Genomic DNA, 21,214 nt, shown 5'->3' with positions numbered 1-21,214 from the left:
TTGTCCACTCTGCCATGTTATCAGCAGCCTCAAATGAAATGCTGTTTTGCTCAGCTTGCTGGAAGAGTGCCAAAGCTTAACATTAGTGAGAACAATCCTTTTCTTGGGGACAAGGGGGGAAAAAACCCCCAAAAAGTCATCTAGATCAATCTGTGCTGACAGCTATTTCTGAGAAGTAGTCCATACAATTCACAACGAGAAAGAGATTTGTATCAGCAAATTACTTTGGAAGAACAGACTTTGAAGAGGCAAATGGGACCAGTCCCCCAGCCTGCACTTTGATAGAAGGTAGTTTCTACAAAATGCTGTCCTGGTGATACCTCACACCCCCTGGATGTGTGGAGAGAGGCAGGGTAGGAGTAAATGTGGGAGTAACAGCACTGAGAAATTGTGATGACAATCATGATGGCATCCTTTTCCAAATGGGTTGAGGAGCTCTGGCTTGTACTGATTCATTGTTTGCATGGCACTATTTTTAAATCTGCTCACAGTTCCTAAATGGAAACCCTAATGGCAAATTACATATCCCTCATAATTGGTCATGTGTCTGAATTATTTTATGTATTTTCAGTGGGAAAAATAACCATTTTCTTGACTTATTTAGAGCTGTGAGCACTGGAGACGGTGGACTGATCAGGAACAATGAAGCACTGTATGTGACACCTGGCTGGATGTTGCCTGCTGGATTGGAGCAGACCTAGCTCTTATTGGAGCTGATTTGGGAAAATCCACCCTTGATCTCAGCTCCTTGCATTTTCTGTCACAGGGCATTGCAGACATTTTCAGAGGTGCCCAGGCCATCTGCTCCAGACATCCACAACTGCAGCTATCCCCTTGGCACCATGGGAAGCCATGTGATACACGGAACAGCAGCTCCTGCAGCTCTTGGGGTCCTTCAATGGGTGTTTCATTTGGAGCCTGTCTGCAGAAGGCATGGGGCAGCTCTTGAGGGCAGTGGAGACACATGGCTGTCACTGCTTAGCCCATCCCACATGACAAGGCACTTCACCTTCCATGGAGCAACCCCCTTCAAAGAGCAGGTCATGTTTCAATCGCCTAAGCTCTTACACCATTAATTCTTCTATCCTCCTACTCTGTATCCATTTCCCAAGCTGCTCTAGCTGTCACATCTGCACACTTGCCAGCTGGTTTCCCACTTCTAATTGCCCTCAGAGGGCTTCTTCAAGAGCCACACCTGCTTTTTTGTGTGTCTAAATTTGTCACTGTCCAAACTGGAGCAGCAAGCATTTAAAATTCAGCCTCTATGAGTGTGTTGTATTTCTTCAAATGTGTGATTAATTGCTAGGCCTTTTCAGGCTGCATTCAACCATTTCTGCATAAAACATAGTCTATCTTTTGCAGGAAAGCTCCCCACATCATGGATATTAAATATCGTCTTGTCAGTGGGACTTGGGTTTGTTCATCCCATTTGTTCTTGCAGAAAAAGGTAAGAAACAAAAAGAAAGCTCAGGGCTCTCTCAAGTTTATTCTGTTTAGAGGGGGGAAAATAGTTATTTTTCTTTCCCAAAACTGTTTATGTAAGGAAACATTTGAGATTAGGGCTGGAGAGGATGTTCCAGGTCATCCCACCCAGTCCCTGCAGTAGTGTAAGCAAGCAGGTTGTATAATCCAGCTCTTAAACTGCTTGAACTCCACCTTAAAAAACATTAAGTGTTTGGTTTTGGGGGTTTTTTTTGTCCTCTTTCATGGCTGCTATGGGAATGCTGCTTCAAAATCTTAGTTTTAAGCCCAAAATTATTTCTGTGTTATATCCGTACTCGGAGAAGCCCTCCACGGCTGGGCAAGGGGTGCTTTCCCTCTCTTTTACAGCATCTTCTCAGTCAAGGCATCTGTCAGGTGTGGGATGTGTTCAGTGGGGTTATGCCCCTCCTACCCCACATGGGTTACCCTTCTGCCACCCGCTGGATCGTTGTGGATAATTAATGAGCTGAAAACCACCTTGCTGCCTACTCTGGCAAACACAGAAAAAACCTTACACCCCAAAACTCCACCAATATGGAGGACATGGAAAGAATATTAAGAGAGTGAGATTTACAGGTGGATGGATGGATGGATGGGTGGATGGTTGGTTACATAGTCAGGCAAATACACATTTTCAAAAAATTCATTTTGAATTTGTCAGAGCCTCCTTCTGCCCAGGAACGATGTAGAGGGTGGGAGGCACCTCTCAGAAATCAGAAGCAGATCTTCCTGAGTCACTTTGTATGGTTCTGGGCTGCAGGGGTAAAACTAATCTGAATAGGGGACCACGTAACAGTGAAGGCAAATGTACTGGTTGTTCTAGTAATGTAGGATGAGCAGCATGTGGGACCACTGAAAAAAGGCTAAAACTGCCTGTTATGGACACGTGGCTCAGTTATATACATTTACATGGCCAGGAGCCCTCGCAGGGAGGGAGCCCTGTGTGAGCAGCAGATCGGCTCGGTGTTCAACAGGGATTGTGGATGATCCCCTGTGAGCCCTACCTGCACTTTGCAGCCTTTGCAATGGCTGGTGCCACCTCAGCCTCCCTTTTTCTGTCTGGCAAGGAAGCAATTCCAGTGTCTCCAGCCAATTTTGAGGCTTAATTAATATTCACCAAACAATATATCTAAGTGCTGAGTAATGTTTTGGCATATTATTAATTTCTTGAGAACAACAGAAGGCTGCGCAAGAGCTGTCAGTGCCCACTCCTGCAACCACAGAAAATTGGTCATGTAGGAGATGCCCACATGGTTCCAGCAAAGGATGCTGACATTTTGGGGCTGGCTGCCTGCAACTTCTTGGTGAGGGACACAGGAACATCTCCTGTGCATGCACTGGTGCCCCTTGCTCCTGAAGACTGCTCCAATCTTGATATTAAAATGCCTCATTTGCTATGACTAAGGGAGGAATAAAATGAGCTCTCCAAAGCTCAGCTAAGTCCTGATCTGTGCTGGTGTGGGAAGTGGGCACTGCATCTTCCCCATCTCAGCCCACTCTCCTCATCCCTCCTCACCATTTCTTTGCTGCCTGTGACTGCTTTATTCAGTTCCCCTGTGCTGACAAAGACTCAAGAGTCCTCATTGAGGCACTGCTGGGACACCTGACCTGAGGATGCTGCATTCAACCTTGCGCCAAGCTGCAAGTGATTACGAGTAACAAAGCAAGAGCTACGTCACTTACCCTAGCTGCACTCTACTCCCTGCTTTTATGTACATATTTTGTTTCCCACTGGTGAGATCAGGCTTTAACGACAACATAGGTAGCTCGAGGTGCAGCCCAAGTCCTGACAGTGGGGAGTAGATCCAGGTAGTTCCTCTCACGGGTCATTAAGGGCCACGTATACGCGTGGGTCTTGCCGAGCCCTCTCATCCTCCTGTGGAAACGAGGGCAGGAGGAGGCGGGAGGTTTGCTCAGGTTGCTACATGGAGGCAGTGGGTTTGGGGCACCGCACGAGGAGGAATCGGCCATAGAGCAAAGGGCAACAGAGAGAGTCAAAGGGGAGAAAGAGGAAAAGCTACCATGAGACACACAGAATGAAGGAAAAGTCCCGATCCTTCCTATCCTTGTTAAAATCGGGATTACTTTTATCCCAGATCGCGGTTTGCCGGTCAGCCGGCAGGGGGCGCGGCCGGGCCGGGCCCGCCGGGAGGGGCCCGGGGCGGCTCCGTCCGGGCCGGGCAGAGCCCGCCGCCCTTGGGGGCTGCACCCTCGCAGCCTTCGCCCTCCAGAGGGCAAGAGAGGCCGTAAAAGCAGCGTGAGAGGAGATCTCTGTCTGGTTCTGGGATCCTCAGCACAAGAGAGAGACAGGGAGCTCCTGGAGCAGGTCCGGTGGAGGGCGACAAAGTTGGTCAAGGGACTGGAGCATCTCTCTTACACGGAAAGGCTGAGGGAGCTGGGCCTGTTCAGCCTCGAGAAGAGATGACTAAGAGGGGACCTCATCAATGTCTATAAGTATCTGAAGGGAAGATGTCAAGAGGATGGATCCAGGCTCTTCTTGGTGGTGCCAAGCAATAGGAAAAGAGGCAATGGGCAGAAACTGATGCACAGGAAGCTCCACCTGAACATGAGGAGGAATTTCTTTACTGTGCAGGGAACTGAGCACTGGAACAGGTTGCCCAGAGAGGTTATGGAGTCTCCCTCACTGGAGATGTTCAAGAATAATCTGGACACAATCCTGTGCCACATGCTCTGGGATGACCCTGCTTGAGCAGGGAGGTTGGACCACATGACCCACTGTGGTCCCTTCCAACCTGACCCATTCTGTGGATCGTTGATCTCCACTCCCAGGGCCTGTCAGGCCTTTCCCCCCACCTGCCACCACCTGTCCCCAGCCTGCCCCAGCCTGCCAAGCTGATGGAGCATGTACGGGTGTTCCAGGGCTGCTGCTGGTGGGTGTCTTCCACCCTGGAGTGTATCTTCAGACCCCACAGGTAGCAAGTTCTGGTCAGCCAGGGCAGTAGCAGTGGCCTTGGTGCAGTGGTGCGGGTGCAGCAAAGCATTCCCTGCATCCTGGGCAGCCTTCAGGCAGATGCCTGGCTGGGGTAGGGAGAGACCAGGACAGGCCTGCTGGCAGCTCGTGGTGGTTTCCAGATGAAATTGGCCTGGCAGAGTGGAACTGGTGTCATTGATACAGATCTGCCAGATTTGGGATACCATCATACTGGTTTGCAAGTCCATGGCAACTTCCATGTATTTGAAATGTTATCAGAATAATCCATAGAGCTGTAAACATCTGTATAAAGTTTAAGAATTACACTGCCCAGTCAACTGTAACTCTGAAATGTTCTTATTTTTGGGCACTCCCCAAAAACCTTCCCTTAACTTAAATGTGTTTCAATACCTGAAGAAAAAATGTTTTTCCATGTAGGTGAAAGTTGTCTTTCAGAACAGCCCTTAAACCCTCCTTATGCTAAAATGGAGGGTTTAAAATTTTTCCCTTCATTAGGCTATGTTTTCTTTTAAAATTCTTGTTGGATTTGCTGTCGCCTGCCCTCTCTCCACAGCCCCACAGGGAAAATGAGGCGGGGAAATGTTACAAAATGTTACATTCCAATACCTTTCAATTCCCAGTGCCCAGAGCTCATTTGGTCTGCATCTCCCCCTTAGGTGTGGGGTTTAACATCTGACAGATATTTTGACTTAGCTGTTAGGAGACAAGTAAGATGACCAACACCACAAAATCTTTTCATCCACCCCTTAGTTGTGAAGTCCCCATAATTACGGAGGGCTCAGGCCCATGTCTGGGCCAACAGGAAAGTCTCCATGAGGCTGCAGTCTGTGCAGACAATGTGGGCTACATCCTGAGGGATGCTGGAGGGCCCACATGCTGAGCCTTGGCCAGCTATGCCATTTACATGGCCACCAAGCTCACGGATAAAATGGCTTAGTTTATTTAGGTGTGAAATTGCCATTTTTGGCACTGTTACAGGGAGCTGACTGAGGCTGATTCCCATGCTGTCTCTGTGCAGGCAATCCCTCAGCATCCTCCTGCTCACAGGACCCGTGCTCCTGGAACATGATGGGAGTATCTCTGGCAGACTTTGACAGTGCTGCTGGTTTGAAGGGAGCCCTGCTGAGAATTAAAGGACTCATTGGCATACCTGAACTGATTCTCCTCAGCATCTACTCCCTGCCCCTGTGGTCAGTTAGCATAAAGAAAACGAGCTAAATTCCACTGAGTAGGTTTGGAGACTTATTTCTATTAAATTAGTCTCTTCACTGAACATTGTTGGTTTGTGAAGCTTAAAGGGTGGGTAGGGTCCCTGGTCCTCGAGACCCGTAGTGTTGGTTTTCAAGGTCTTATTGCCATTTGCACCATCCCCCGCTGGGAAGTGGGGGCTCTGGAAAGCCTGAACCAGTGACAATGCACTTGATTTCTGTGCAAACTGCTGATGTGATGGTAACACAGTGGGCTTGGAGAAGTGGGCCTAGAGAGAGCATCCAGGGCTCACCTCTCTTCTTAGCAGAGCAAAATGTTTTGTCATGTCCATTGGCTAGTGTGAATTACATGTCCCTGGATGGATGTTCAAAAGATTAAATACTGAAGTAGATCTGGAAAAAAGGACTGTGTATACAAGCTACAGTATCTTATGTGATGTATTTAATGTCCTTAATTTACATGCTGACAACTTTGCCATTTCTAAACAATGTTTACATTCATCTTTCTGATAATTAATCAGCACAAGCTTCAAACACTGTTTATCACACTTTGATGCAGCGAAGACAAGAAAGGCAAGGTGTTATGGGGCAGGTTTGGGGGGGGGGGTTGTTTTTTGTGTTTTTTTTTTTTTTTTTTTTAAAAATCCTACAGTATTTACAAAAAGATGCATTTTTTTCCCAACACCATTCTTAGGATTATTCACTCATTCACAATCAGTCACTGTATAAAAACATCATTCAGAAATAGGTTTTAAAATACACCCACTTCCATTGCATAGTATACAGAAAAATAGGCGAGAGATAAGACACTTGATTTTTGAATGAGAATGTGAACTGATTCAGAGGTACAACATTTCTGAGGAAGAAAGATGCACTTTTCAAAAAATAATGAGCTGTAGTTCTCCTGAAACTAATGAGCTTCTTGGAGGTCTACTATCAATTTCCCTTTTGCAGACCAAGTATCTTTTACCATACACACAATGCTTGCATTAAGGCCGAACAAATCATATTGCAATTAGAAAATTTACTCTTCAGTACTTGCATGTGGACACTGACAAAAATTAGTTACACAAAGTGCTCACAAGGATCAATGTTGGTTTCATGTGTCATGGCTCACCTGTGGAACAACTCAATGGACCCAATTTGTTATTTCCAATTTCTGCTTGTATAACTGAGAAGCTGAATATACCCTTACACCTTTAGAAACTTTTCTTCTGTAAGACCTTGGGTTCTGTTCACTGGTAAGCGTTAAAATGGCAGGCTGTGGAGGGATTAGCAGGCACTGATGGCATCTAGCCTGTTGATTTTCAAACAAAACTTGGTAATTTGGTTATCTTGCATGCTGATATGCTGATTTTTTATTTTTTTCTTGTTTTAAAAATGTGCTCCAGTGATTTCATTGAGCATGGTCCATTAAAGAGCAACAGGGAACTCTGAACAATAGGTGCTTGTTTTACAGCTACTGCAAATGTTTTGAAAGCACTAAACTGTCTTTTATACTCAACAGTCTAATAACAAAGACTGATTTTCTCCCTTTTTTCCCCCAATTGATTTGATGGTTCACTTGAGCTTTAAAAACACATTACATAAATCTTTACAGCTATTACAGAAGTCTTTGTGAAGTTTAATTTGGTGTTTGGTTTTTTTTCCATGGTGTAATCATTCACTCTTAAATGTACTGTACCACACATACCTGGATCATGCCTGACTCTGGATCCATAAGAGTAGTAAGTCCTAGAGGTTTGTTTCACATGGAGAGAGACCTAAATCCTTCCAAAGGCAGTTTGTTGCTGAAAGTTCCCAGTCCAGAGGTATATCAGACAAAGCAGTGGGCACTCCCAAAGGCACTTCTGGCAACAGCTCTATCCTCTCCTGCTATTTAATCTAACTTTACTGTTACAACTTTGTTTGTGCTGGATAGCCTGTGGTGGAAATAATCGCTAGGATTAACTGGGAGGGTGGGACACCTATCAGTGTAGACCTCTTTCCCTGCTGCAGAATAAAGAGGAATGTGCTGGTCACCCGGCAGAGATGTAGAGAGCAAGAGCTGGTAGAAAAGCAGCAAGTTTCAGAAAACCTTCAGAAACGCAATTGAGTACAAAACATCAAAACCTGAGCAGATCGTATTATCTTCACCAGGAAAAGCAAAGAGACTGTTAAATTCAAGGCTTCTTCATCCTACTTTCTCCCAACCCTTGCGTGTCCAGATGCCTTTTCGTTTTCCCACTGTTTGAGGTGGAGGATTTCTGTTGCTCTCCCCTTTCTCAGCCCTCCCCACTGCTGTGGTCCATGAGGAAAGCCAGGCCTTGGAAAATTATTCAGGAAGGATATTGAGGTCCTGGAGCAGGTCCAGAGGAGGGCAACTGGGCTGGGGAAGGGACTCAAGCACAAGTCCTATGAGGAGAGGCTGAGGGAGCTGGGGCTGTTCAGCCTGGAGAAGAGGAGGCTCAGGGGAGACCTCATCACTCTCTACAACTCCCTGAAAGAAGGTTGTAGCCAGGTGGGGGTTGGTCTCTTTTCCCAGGCAACTATCAGCAAGACAAGAGGACATGGTCTCAAGTTGTGCCAGGGGAGGTTTAGGTTAGATATTAGAAAGAATTTCTTTACAGAGAGGGTGATCAGACATTGGAATGGGCTGCCCAGGGAAGTAGTGGATTCTCCGTCCCTGGAAGTTTTTAAGATGAGACTGGATGTGGCACTTAGTGCCATGGTCTAGTAACCGCAGCGGTGTTGGATCAAGGGTTGGACTTGATGATCTCGGAGATCCCTTCCAACCCAGCTGATTCTATGATTCTATGATTCTATGCACAGCCAGGACTCACGCTGGGGAGAATGAAGAAGGAAAGGCTGAGAGAAATAGGATGCTCTCACTGCTCTCTTGCCGGCCCACCTCTCTTAGCATTATGGTAACTCACCAAAGCTCTTGGCACTTTGAATGGGTCAGTATAGACAGGACTTGGCTGGCACTGTAAGAAGATGGGGCCCTGCTGGTGATGGAGCTGGAGATCAAGGAGTGAAGCAGGAAGAACGCAGTTAAATGCAGAGATGTCAGTCTCTACTCCTGAGCTTCTCGGTACCAGGAGCCAGAGAAAGATGCTGTGTGAGATGTGTTTGATGCTCAGAGATCCCCATGTGCACCCGCCAGAAAATATTGTGGGTAGCCAGCCAGGATTCTGCTCTCATTGCCAGAGCTGTAAATCTACAGAAACAACACCAACTTCCCTGGCTGTGTTTGGAGCATGTTGTTTGGAACATGTTCATGTTACAACTGCTGTAAATGCAGGATGGGTCAGATTCACGCCTGGTGGAGCACAATGGAGGAGTGGGGGACAGCACTCTATTAATGAAGCTATTATTCAAATGAAGAACTTTAAAAAAAAATCAGAGAAGAATGGAGTTGCTGGTGACACTGACTGACATTGTTCAGGGATCACAGTAAGGAGATCGGCTTGGCGAACAGGGAGAGCACAGCTAGTGCCAGGGCACAGCTGCTGCACGGGGGGAGTGGTGCCAAGGGCGCTGTGTTTCGGAGCATGCACTCCACCCTGGACCAGGAGCCATTGTTGGGCAGTGGCTGAATTCCTGCCAGGCTGCACATGATGTTGTAAACATCCACAGATCTGATGGGTGGTGCTCGGTAGTTGGATCGGAAATCTGCAGGCAAAAGAGAGGAGTTGACATCATACAGCTTATGGCTCGGTGCTTGAAATATGGGGCGCTGCAGGGCAAGGGCTCCTATGCCTTTCCTGGGACTTTCCCAGCCGGCTGGGATGTGGCACACTATACAATTTATAGCTATAGGATAACATAGATCAGCAAAAACATTTTAAAAATTTTCGTGCATTATTTTTTACTTCTAGTCCAATTTTATTCTGAAAACCAAAAAAACCCCAAACTTTTAAGGAGCTACTTTATTGTGTGCGCTTGGTAGATTTAATAGCCTGACATAATTCTATTGCACATTCTGCTTTGTTTTCACTCCTGTCTGCGGTTGCACCCTGGTGCTTTGCAGCGTTTAAAGGTCCAGATGAAGTGGAAATCAGGAGGGTTGTGTCTGCTCGTCAGACAGGTGGGTGAGGTATGCTGCAGCCTTCCCAAATAAAGTGCTCTGCGTTATTGAGTCCAAATCCTCCAACAGAAGAAGAATTTGTGTGTTTCAAATGGAATTAAAAATTTAGGCCAAAATTTAGGAAAAAAGAGCAAAGGGACAGAGTTACTGTGCTGGGACATTAGAGAGAGGCTGACTAAATCCCTTCATATTTCTCTGCCCTGTTTCTCCAGCTAAAAAACAGAGCTAGAAACCTTCTGCAGTGAGGAAATCCTGCCATCTATTTGTAATTTTTAGGCGTCACAGAGTGCCACATCAGGGTCCTGACGTGCCAGGGGCTGCAGGGCTGCAGGGGTAGGGACCATGGTGCTGCAGGGGAAGTGGAACACCAGGGATGGTGGCACTGTACCTGGTCCATATGCAAGGAAGAAGCCTCTCATGTCCATGAGCTCATTGTCGTAGCCATGCCAGCCATTCTGCCAGGCCTCCTTCTTGCCCGTCCCGTTTTCCCAGAAGGGCAGCTTGTCCCTGCTCTGGGTGACAACAGCAGAGCATGGTTAGTGCCTGCCTGCCAGGCTGTGCTGGGGTACTGGGGGTGCTATGCTGTGTCTCAGGACCCATCAGGACCCCCCCTGTGCTGTTGGCTGCACGGGAGCTCATCCCCAGGAGGGGTGACCCCCGGCTAAGCTGCCGCAGTGAGTAGCCATCTCTGCACTGGGAGAGGAGGACAACTCATCTAAATTTCTGCCACAGGCCCAAAGTACCACAGCCGTATGTGACATGTGTAAGCAAGGTGGTGTCCCTCTCCCCACTCGTGCTAGCAGTGCCACTCTCCCACCCAGCACCATGCTGTGGATTTGCTGGTGTGTTGTTCTGTCCCATATGCCACTGGCACCTTAGAAAAATAAGCCATTTTTGCTCCACTTGATTAGTCAGCCTAAACAATACAAGTATTACCCCTACTATATATTTTCTAATTATTACTTCTTCTCCCTACTCGTTTTAGTATTGAAGAAATCAGGTTTGTTTCAGGGAACACTGGCTCTGACCTAAGACAGTCCCTCTCTCTCTGACCTAGATCACTCTGTTTTCTTTCCTTGCTCAGTGGATGTATGCTTTATTAATTTGTCATTATAAATCTTGTTCTTCCTTGCCCATATTGCACTAAAGTAGTACTTTTAAATTCCTTCCTTACTTTCTCCTGTTTCATATGAACAGCTCTTACCAGACTGTCTACAATAGTGTCATACCTGTCAGAGCAGCAGGCCCTAGGGGCTGATCAAAATGCTGGACCAACTCTGTCCACAAGTTTCTCCCGTCCCATGCTCCTTAGGGATGGCAGCAGATGCGGCATTCCAGATAGCCCCAAAACTATGGCAGGAATTTTACTTAGATATTCATCAGACCCTTGACATTAATTTCTCTGATGGTTACAGAGAAGGATCTACACAGTTCTCTAAAGCAGCGAGGTCTGGGCTTCATACCCAGCCACAGAAGTACAGAAGATGCCCCAGAAGAGTTTCCCACATTACAACCCCGGGCAAGTGGTGCCATAACCCCTGCAGATGATGAAGCAGATTAACTGAGGATGTCTTTCCTTTCACAAACATTGATTTTGTCTGATTTTTATCTTCCTCCTCCAGAAAGAAAATTGACTGTGCAGTGAGGACAGCAGTAGTTATGACTAAGAGGTCAACTATTCTCTAGGGGAAACCCCAGAGTATCCCTTTATCCCTTGTGTTTCTTCACATGCAGTATTCAGCAGATGTACCAGATAATTCCAAAATAACACAGAATGGGTCAGACTGGAAAGGACCACAGTGGATTATGTGGTCCAATCTCCCTGCTCAAGCAGGGTCATCCTAGAGCACATTGCACAGAATTGTCTGCTGACAGTTCTTGAATATCTCCAATGAGGGAGATTCCACAATCTCTCTGGGTAATCTGTTACAGATTAAATTAAACTATTTCAGTTGACAAATTTCTTTTCTTGTCCCCATCTATTTCCCCCATTTATTTCCCTGACAGAGCTCAGAGCAAACCTTCCTCTCTTCCTACCACAGCACCTCCTTATGCTGTGGCTCTGTTTACCGCAGTTCCTGGAGACTACCTGTGCTGCTCACCATCAGGTGACCTGTACAGCATTTGCTAGCATCAGCTTCAGACAAGTCAAGCCACGTCAAATTTTCAGTGGTTCTTTGGTAGTATCATGACATCAATGAAGCCACACCCCTCCATGGTCCTGTCAGATGTCCTGGACTCTGTTGCTTCCCCAGGAATGTTAAATCCAGGAGGTATGGGTGCCTTTCCATAACTCACCCAGGCAGCAAGAGATACCCACTCACAACTGACTGTGCAGTCAAAGGCACAGTCATTTCCATCATTTTTGCTGCTACTTGGGCCAGAAAACGTATTACTTGCTTTCACAACTGCAGCTGAAGTGAGAGCTCATGAAATGGAGCCACTAACAGCAGTAGCTTGAGAGACAGGGCTGTGCAAGCACCCCAACGCTGCCCTTCTAGAGCATGAGGCTCTGCCTTACAGCAAACCTCATAAAATCCTGGGGGTTCTTTGGGGCCAGGGCACTGACAGCACCCTGAAGTGCCTGCTTGACAAATACAAATGGGATGGCAGACTGAACTGAGACATAATTTTTCATGCTAAGCCTAAGCCTGGGCTAGTGCTGCTCCTCAAAGATGAAACAGGCATGTCTGGGACTGCCGACAATGGACTTTTCCCTGCATGTGAATGTTTAGAAAATGTACTGCAATTGCTCCCTAAATCTTGGGAAAGTACACTGGGATAGGTACAGAACGAGCACACAGGCCTGAGGGCTAACACCAGTGTTGCACATAGGAGAGTAGCTGGGGGAAATTCTGCTCAAAGGATGGGGACCACTCACTCATGTGGAGGGAACAAGGCTTCGATACAGCCAGAGGTGTGTGAAATCCCTCCTCATCCTGCTTTAACCGAAATGTAGATGGGCTTTAGTTCTGGTTTACCTACTTAGAAGTAGGTAAGATCTATAACTTAGAAGTTATAGATCCCCAGCTCCTTGCTAGGAGAAACAACAATTTTCCAGATACATCCTCTTTATCCCTTTCAAAAAACAACAATCAAAAAATCTCCTTTTCAAACACCTTATAGCTATCCACTAACCAACAGAGAGTTAAAACACCCTTTGAGCATGACAGGGAAAAGCTGAACATCCTCTCTTCAGTGGTTTGAGCAGGAAGCATAACAGAAGGCTCAATTATTGCTTTAAAAATGACAGGAACCTTTCATTTTCATATCCCATTCATGGATAATGAAAATGTACTGAAGAGAAGGAAAATCTGACTGTATTAATGAGAGGACACTCTTGAAAATCAGAAACAATGGGAAGGAATGGGCAGAGAGACAGAAATAATTACCATAGCAGCAGTGTTTGCTGCACTGTTATTAAGGTTTGTCAGAGTTTCAATGACTTTTTTAAGTACCTTTTTTATTTTCTACAGAATATGTTAAAATGTTCTGTTTTGAACTTTTGTACAAAAGAGTTTAGTTGTAATTTTTTTAAATCATTTTGGTGAAATTGTTTCAGATTCCTACTTTACATGTCTAAATCTTAACTCTGGCTTTTTATTTTTTTTTTTTTTAACCAGAAATGTGCTCATCAATACATACTCAAATGCCACTGGGTTTTTTTAGAGGTGTATTTTTATTCAGCTGTAGAAATTATTATCCTAAATTCAATTTGGCTAGTGAGAAATGTGGTGGTGTGAAATGCCCTGAGCAAAGCTTGGTGAGCAGTAGCTCTGAAAGTCATGAAAGAAGATGCTCAGCTGAGTTACAGTAATCTGCAAGGCAACAATGTGCAATGACTATGCTGGGACATTAAAAAAACCCAGGACATCTTGGTTCTGCCAACTTACTGTTAGTATTTGTAATGTGGAGATGCCCAGTAGTGTTACAAATACAAAATAACAACAGCAAATTACAGTAAGAAAATAAGTTACTATGAAAAATCTCTTCACATGTGAATTCTTTGCTTAAGAAGTTCTCAGATTTTCAGAGTGTGAACAGGGCTTGTCTGAGGAGGAAACCCTCAGTCTGACCCTTTTGAGACTGGAGGGCTTGGGAGAAACGGTGCTTTTTTAGTCTGGTGGGTAGGAAGCCAGGCAGAATGAAAGGTTGCTACAGGTACTGCTGAATGGAGGGACAGTAAGGACTTGAAATGGAAACACTCCTTTTGTGTCTGAAATTAAGGTAGATGGCAGGGGGAAGAAGAGTAAAGCAACAGAACCGGAATGTGAAATACGAGGACTACTCCTGTGTTATGACAACAGAAGAAAAAACACCATCTTGACTATTTAACTCTCTACCTATGGGATAGCTGCAGTACCTTTAAGCCCCTTTAAGCAGCAGTTCTGCAGTCAGCCCATTGAACTCAATGATCAGCATAGAATTGTACAATTTTCTGACTGTTTTCATACATTGCACCTTTTGACATTCATGTCAATGTATTTTGCTTCTATACTTTACCTCTACTATGAACCATCCTTCCTCTGCCACAAGGGTTAGTGGAGACACAAATTTTCCTTTTTTGTAGAAAAACCTGTTTGGAATATCCTGTATGTTATAAACATCCATGTGTTCCACGGCTTTCAATTTTTGATATATCTGCAAAGAAAACAAATGTTAGGACACCATATGTCTGTAAAGAACATATATGCACCAACGGGTACATTGAAACACCTGAATTTGCAAAATGGCTAACCCCCTTTAATGGCTAACCATTAGCACATTCAAACCAGGACTCTGCCCGTCCAAAAATGATGGCTGGACAAAACCTACCTACGTAGTTTAGGAGATTCTGAAAACTTGGATTAGAAACACATAGGAATGCATGAATTCAGGTATTATATATATTTATGATACACACATGTATGCATGTAAGTACACCGGCCTACAGAAACAGACCAGGAGGAACCACACCATCACTGGAGACAGTGGTGAAAGTAAAGTGGTGAAAGATGCTCAAAGGCACCATGTGGATTGTGTACAGATGTGGAAAAGGAATATTTTCTTTATCCTCTGCCATTCATTCTCTCTTTGTGCGCTTGAGTGAAGAATTAATATCACCTCATCTGTGCTTCTTGCACTTAACCAGTCAATTCCTAACAAAGGGATTGATAGTGTTTAGTTATCTGCTTCATAAGGATGCCATGAGATTAATTAGCCAATGCCTGCAGCTTGAATTTGCACAATGACAGACAAGTGGTTTATTAATATTAATCATACTGTCTTGAATATAATCACACAAGTGTGGTTAAACCCCAAATTGTTCAGAAAAAGTATTTTAAATGCCTGAAGGAGATGTTCGTATGCCATAAAAAAGGCCATTATTGGAGTCCTCGAACTCTATATTGTTCTTTTGCTTAAATATAAATAATTTTCTGGAATAATTAGCTCAATTCTGCAAAGAATGAAAGGTTCTTCACTAGCCTTTTAGCTAAGTCACCCTTGTGTGCCTATGTGTGCCAGAGATGTGCATCAATATGCAGTGACCGTAAGGACAGGACCAGGGTGTGATGGTGAAATCCAGCCAGACCCTCCCATGAGCAGGACGAGGGTGGTCCTGGTGTTTCACCAGTACTTCTTCGAAATGGGATAATTCTTAAAGGTGATAATCACCATGTTATGATACACTCTGAATTCCTAAACATAGCTCTTTGAAGCTCCATTGGGAAACTGAAAACCAACTTGATTTCACTTAAAAAGCAGTAGTCCAGTAAGAAGTGCTAGAAAGAAAGGAAGGAAGGAAGAAAACAAAACCATAGTGTAGAGGCATTGCACTTTATTCTCCTTAGAGGTATTTGGCTGTTTAATAAGAGAGAAGCATGTGCTTAAAAGCTTTGTCAGATGAAACCCCATGTCTGTGTGAAGTTGCAACTTGCCCTTGTTTGAAGGTCTGGCCTACAAAAATCAGAAGCTCTGGGTTAAGACCAAGGAGAGCATATATCAATGCTGTGAACCCCTGAGATTCACCTTGAGTGAATTGCTTATGCATGCCTCTAAGACAACTTTCAGTCCTGGCACCAATTTGAAATGTTCACAGTACCACAGCTACACAGTTCCTGGAGAGACTGGGTGCAAATATTCTCTTTTTAAAAATTTTGCAAGCTACAATATACTGGAACTGGCTAAAATATAATACAGAAATATAATATAGAAAACAAGATTATTCAAATGGGCACGGCCTGCCCATTTTGTACATTCATACATATATATATTCTGAGGACAGCAGTGCTGACTTCTTATGCATTGGTTTCTGGTTAGACTACAATGTACTAGTCTGTTAGTTACAAATACTGCATTTTCATTCTTTTCAAATAATTTCCAATTTTTTTCTCTATTGTTTTAATTTATCCCTCAAAATCACACAGTTCTAACCTTGGACTTTTATAGTTAATTCAATCCAACATGCTTCGCCAAAAATTCTTCAAAGGAAAATATTTTAAAAAAATTATTTTTTGCAATTCTGGTCTAATGGAGTTAATTCCTCAAACTCTATGGGACTTTACTGGAGTATGAATGCCAGATCATTTGAAAATCACAGCTAGGGTGTCAATAAATTGACTGACATATATATAAAATCCTAAAAATGGATTTTGAGCTAAAATCTTTTAGCTGTTTATCAAAAGCACATAGTGATGGGGTTTGAAAGCACATGTCCTTGCCATACAATGATGAAAGTTCATGCTTTCTAATTTGCCTGGTGTGATTTTCCTTCAGAAACCAGCGGCACAAGAGTGTCACAGGCTCCAAGTCTGACTCCTGATAAGAGCCTCAGGCTGATTTTTACACACATCTCTGAGAGCCAGATTTGGATGTTACGAGAAGACAGAAGTCACAGTTGGCAAAAAACCTGAGGAAACACAAAGACTAGTACTTACCTCTGCATGCTTCTCTGGAGCTGGCCAGAGGCTCACAACAGGACCTCGGTCCTTCATTTGTATAGTATCGCTCATATTGATATATTTGTTCAGCTCAATCACTTTGTCTGTCCAAGAGATGTCTGTCATCCCATGGTCGGAGAAGAGGAGGACATTGACTTCATTCTGAAGGCCTTTGCTCTGTAAAGCAAGTGCATGACAGCAGTTATGGCTGGTAAGAGCTTTGCACTGTCTGTGCCCACTGGAAAATCCCCATCTGGCCTCCACCAATTCAGTGGAAGTTCGCCAGAAGGAGCACATCTGCAAATGCCCTGCAATGTGCTTTGCCACCACCTGTAATGAGGGACACTCACTCTCACTTGCTGCTCTGGAAGAGTCTGAGAGGTTAGCACCAAAGAGAGTTTTTCCAAAATAAATCCACCCCCCTGCTAAACCAGATGCTACATCCCAGACCGACAAAGTAGTTGTCCCAGTTGGTCTTAGACAGGATTTTACTGAACTATTCTTAATCTATTGGCCAAAACAGATGGGGAAGAGTAACTTTGCCATGATACTACCTGTGGCAGGGGTGTTTCTCTCTTCCCCTTGAAAACATAAGCACTTAGAACTTTTATAATTTAGTGAAATTGGAGATCCATATTCCTTTCCTCACTGAAACACATAAAAAACTCCAACATGCATTTATCATTGTTAAGGATTCACAGAATTGCCATTTACCCAAAAGCTTGGCATCCTTTTCTTGCTGAAAATTCATTTAGATGATGTTTTTTTAAAACTGCATTTAAAGTAAGGAGTTCTGAATAGTGCCATAAAAACTGCTATATAAGTTAATTGTCTGATTCCACAAACCTTAGGAAGCACACAGTTTTGATTCGTTTGCCTACAATAAAGTTTAGCCGGCAACACAGTTATAAACTCTATATTGGTTTGTGGCTTCCTGGGGCTATTGGTGTAAATCCACCAAGGAGGTTATAATGCCATCAATGAAAATAAAAATCCAGGGAATGGTGCCTTGACTTCCACATGACCTCAGTAACCTGTTTCTCAGGAAATAGAAGTTTACAGCCAATGCATTCAGTGACAGGTATTAAATAGGCTCTTGGCAGTGCCACAAAGAGCAGTTTTAAAAACCTTTCCAAAGGCACTCAGGAGCTGGGGTCTTGGATGCCACTCACCTTGATGAGTGAGATCATGTTGCTCAAGGCTTTGTCCACCTCCTTCAAAGCGTTCTTCCGCTGCTGGGACAAAGGGCCGTAGTGGTGGCCTTCCACATCAATGCGCTCGTAGTACACCGCGGCCATCTCAGCGCTGCCGTTGCTGGAGGTGGGAGGGAGGGGAAGGAGTGAGAGGCTGGCACACATGGAGACCTCCTGACTGCTGGCGTTACTGCCTTCACCAGCACGTAGAACCACAGAACCCCATTTTCTGCTTCCAGCCTGTGCTGTCCTACCTACTGTCGCACAGCTGGGCTCATTGTTCACACCCAGAGTCTCCTGAGCTTGCCTTAGACTCCTCTCAGAGGTGGCAGTAGAGACTGCCATGTGCAAGCACAGGCTGGCCTGGCAGCCCTCTACTAACCTCTCTGAATTAAGAAGGCAGCTTTCCCTTTAATGACAAAGAAACACTGATTTCTGTGCTCAGTGCCCTTATTAAAAGGATTGTGGGAATTACCAGACAAACATACTTTAATTAAAGTTTGGCACTTCTGGCTTTCTTCTGCATGAGGTCTTCCAAATCACCGAGGTCAACTCAGGATGTGCTCTTTCTTGCAAAATACTGAGCAGTAGGAATTGGGATTAAATTTTGGATGGGGGTTTTATTCAGGAATATGACCAAAGGGAAACAAAGGTAATCTCTGAGGTAATCTCCGCATTGCACAAGTTTAGCTGATCACAGATTTCTGCACTGAATGCCCTCAGCCTAATTAGTGGGGATGACACATATATCAATGCTTAATTACATTTTCATGACCACTTTACAGTTCACTGTAAACCTCCCTGAGAACAGTTGTGTGGATAAAATCACAAACTTATGCTCATGAAGTTCAAACCCAGTCTTTTTCTGCTGTACTTAATATATGCGAGAGTGTGCTATCCATAATACGTGCTCTCATTGAGACCAAGATCCCTGCAAAAAGACTTTGTGTCATGTCCTGACAGGTCCAGCTTCTCTGATTAAAGACACTCGGGTAGTCTGGTGTAATGAGCGAGAGAGAAGAGGAAAAATCAGAAGTGAGGAACTGACTGACTGAATTAGAGTCTGTAATTTGCATTTTTCAGTTTGAGGAAGGCCTCAGAGGAGCAGTCCCGTAAGAAGCTGAAGGTCTCTATTGTGCACTGCTGGCCCTGCAGAATAGTATTGTTTCTCATTCTTAAAGATTTTAAAATAATTCAAATGAAGCAGCCCTCTCCCCAGTTTGATTTTAAGCACTACTTTCCATCTGTATTGGGCATAAATTATTTCTAAAATTTAACCCTCTAATTTCCCTTTTGCATACACACTCATTGAACCTACTGAAATAGTTTTCTTCTGCTGCAGTGCCTATATTAATGAGCTACTTAGACTACTTTATGTCTTCTCATCTGTAGTGATCATTTTGATCAAGATAGAAACCAAGAAGGAGATTTATTGCATAAAACAAGTGCTCTCATTTAGGCTATGGTGAGATTTCTCAGTGAGGGCTCAGTGCTGTAAGGAAGAATACTCAATTACTTCAATGGGACAAGCTCCAATTAAGCAGCATGCTTAGGAGTTTGTGGGACTTGGTACAGCACATCCAGAGCTTCTAAGATCTAATTTGACTTTGTTTCCATTTTTGCCTGTTCTTCTAAGAAAACTAAGCATCTCTGATCATGGCTTGCATGGGAGAAATAATCTGTCTAACCATGTGCTCATCCTGTCTTCTTCCATCACCAGTAAGTTTCCAAGTAAATGACTAAGGAAAGCTTGCTGAAGAAAGTTGGATGGCACCGATGGCAATACCAAAAAGGGGTTTGTATTTTACCAGCACACTTTGCAAGTATTGTGCAAACTTCATGACACCTGTCCAGGAAGGTAGGTAGATCACAACAGCCCTTAAGTTATTACTGTGGAAAAGACACAAGGAAGGTTTTAGTTTAAAAACAGATGCTTGACTTAGTTTTGAATATTTTTTTGTCTAAATAGTGGTCTTAAAGCACCTGTTTGAAGAGACTGGAGAATATTCCTGAAGGATATTTTGCTTTGGTTGCAAGAAGAGCTCAGTGGCTCCCTGATGAGTTAGGTATTTCTGTCCCTGCAGAGGGGATTGCTAAAACTTTAAACTTCAGTGAAGTTAAGATGGGTCAGAATTCCTGTGCTCAAACCCAAGTTAACCTCTAGGTCTCTATGCCATATTAAAGGGCTTACTCTCTCTACCCTGGAGTCTCTGTAAGGTTTGCTAATGGTGGGAGCCAAAGTACAGTTCATTAACTACTAATACCTGCCATTGAGGCAACTGAGCAAGGCACTGCTACAGGCAACAGACTGCCCTCGCCACAGGCTGTTTTCCCACATATAGCTAATGCCAGTCTCAGCCTAATGGGCTTTTCCAATTAGTTGGTGTGTGGAAAGGAAACACTGGATTTGCCAGCCTTTGAACAGCTTCACGGGTAAAAAGCACTTGCAAAAGATGTAAATGACAAGCTGAAGACTCTACTATCAGACATGCTAATATCTGCTAACTGAGTATACCTACAGTAAAGGCATTTCAGAGGCTTTACTTCTTATGGGCTGGCCCAACAGCACAGAATTTTTTTTCCTAAATCTTAAAGGAATAAACAAAGAGGATGAATGAGAGAAAGAATAAGGAAACCTACCTCCTTTTTTTACACCTGTTTGTTCTCTACTCTCCCTTCTTATTTTAAGTCCCTGCAGTATTTGAACCCAGTTTTATCTATGATCATCCTTTTTTGCTCTTTCCTGCCTTGCTGGAGACAAGGTACATAGTTTAAAGAAAAGGAACTTGGGCAGAAATTCAAGAAGGGGTGTGTAAAGGGATACCAGAGACAGGACCTCATGCAGTTCTGGGATGATCTGTAGGTTTTGGGCACTTCAGCAGGCTTTAGCTGGCATCATGGCAGGGATTTGCTCTTTTCTTGAAGAATTTTCATCTCTTGCGAGTTGTTCCACCGACACTGCTGTGTTCCTGCCCTTTTCTTCTTTTCCACCAAAGACAGCAGTGGGCAGCCTTGTAGCTTAGGGTGAATTAGCTATTGAGACGTTTTCAATGGGATCCAGCTACCCAAAAGAACACCTTAAAGCACTGGACCTTTTAACCGTTTGTGCCTTGTTTTAACCATGTTCACAATTAGAAAGCTGCAAACCACCCTGAGCAGCCTTATGCACTGTGCTGCACAGAAACCAGGCAGGGAGTCAAGTGTAACTTGACCCATCCCCAAATGATATCAGACCAAAACGCTTTCTACAGCAATTCTGGGTAAGTCAGTGGATGTCTGTATTCAGTTTTCCATTCCTTTTTTTATTCACTAAATTAAAAGCATTGCAGAAGCTCCAGAAAGCCTCCTGTGTCATATATGACCTTCTCATATCACATGCAGATAACTTT

General features: G+C 44.2%; 1 protein-coding gene across 1 annotated transcript in view; it reads right to left on the bottom strand.

Annotated features, from left to right (window-relative positions):
• Positions 1 to 6,063: 6,063 nt before the first annotated feature.
• ENPP6 (ectonucleotide pyrophosphatase/phosphodiesterase 6) overlaps positions 6,064 to 21,214 on the bottom strand; it is a 33,260-nt gene continuing 18,109 nt past the window's right edge. The window contains exons 4-8 of the mRNA XM_032686441.1: positions 17,805 to 17,946; positions 16,630 to 16,809; positions 14,216 to 14,353; positions 10,101 to 10,224; positions 6,064 to 9,297 (exon numbers count right to left, since the gene is read on the bottom strand). Coding sequence (XP_032542332.1) covers positions 9,074 to 9,297; positions 10,101 to 10,224; positions 14,216 to 14,353; positions 16,630 to 16,809; positions 17,805 to 17,946 — 808 coding nt within the window. The 3' untranslated portion in view covers positions 6,064 to 9,073. The remainder of the gene's footprint in view (positions 9,298 to 10,100; positions 10,225 to 14,215; positions 14,354 to 16,629; positions 16,810 to 17,804; positions 17,947 to 21,214) is intronic.

This window comes from Chiroxiphia lanceolata, chromosome 4, assembly GCF_009829145.1.
Source record: "Chiroxiphia lanceolata isolate bChiLan1 chromosome 4, bChiLan1.pri, whole genome shotgun sequence".
In the NCBI taxonomy this organism is placed as follows: Eukaryota; Metazoa; Chordata; class Aves; order Passeriformes; family Pipridae; genus Chiroxiphia; species Chiroxiphia lanceolata.
Note: the sequence above shows the minus strand (reverse complement) of the source record. Positions and strands in the feature narration are given on the sequence as shown.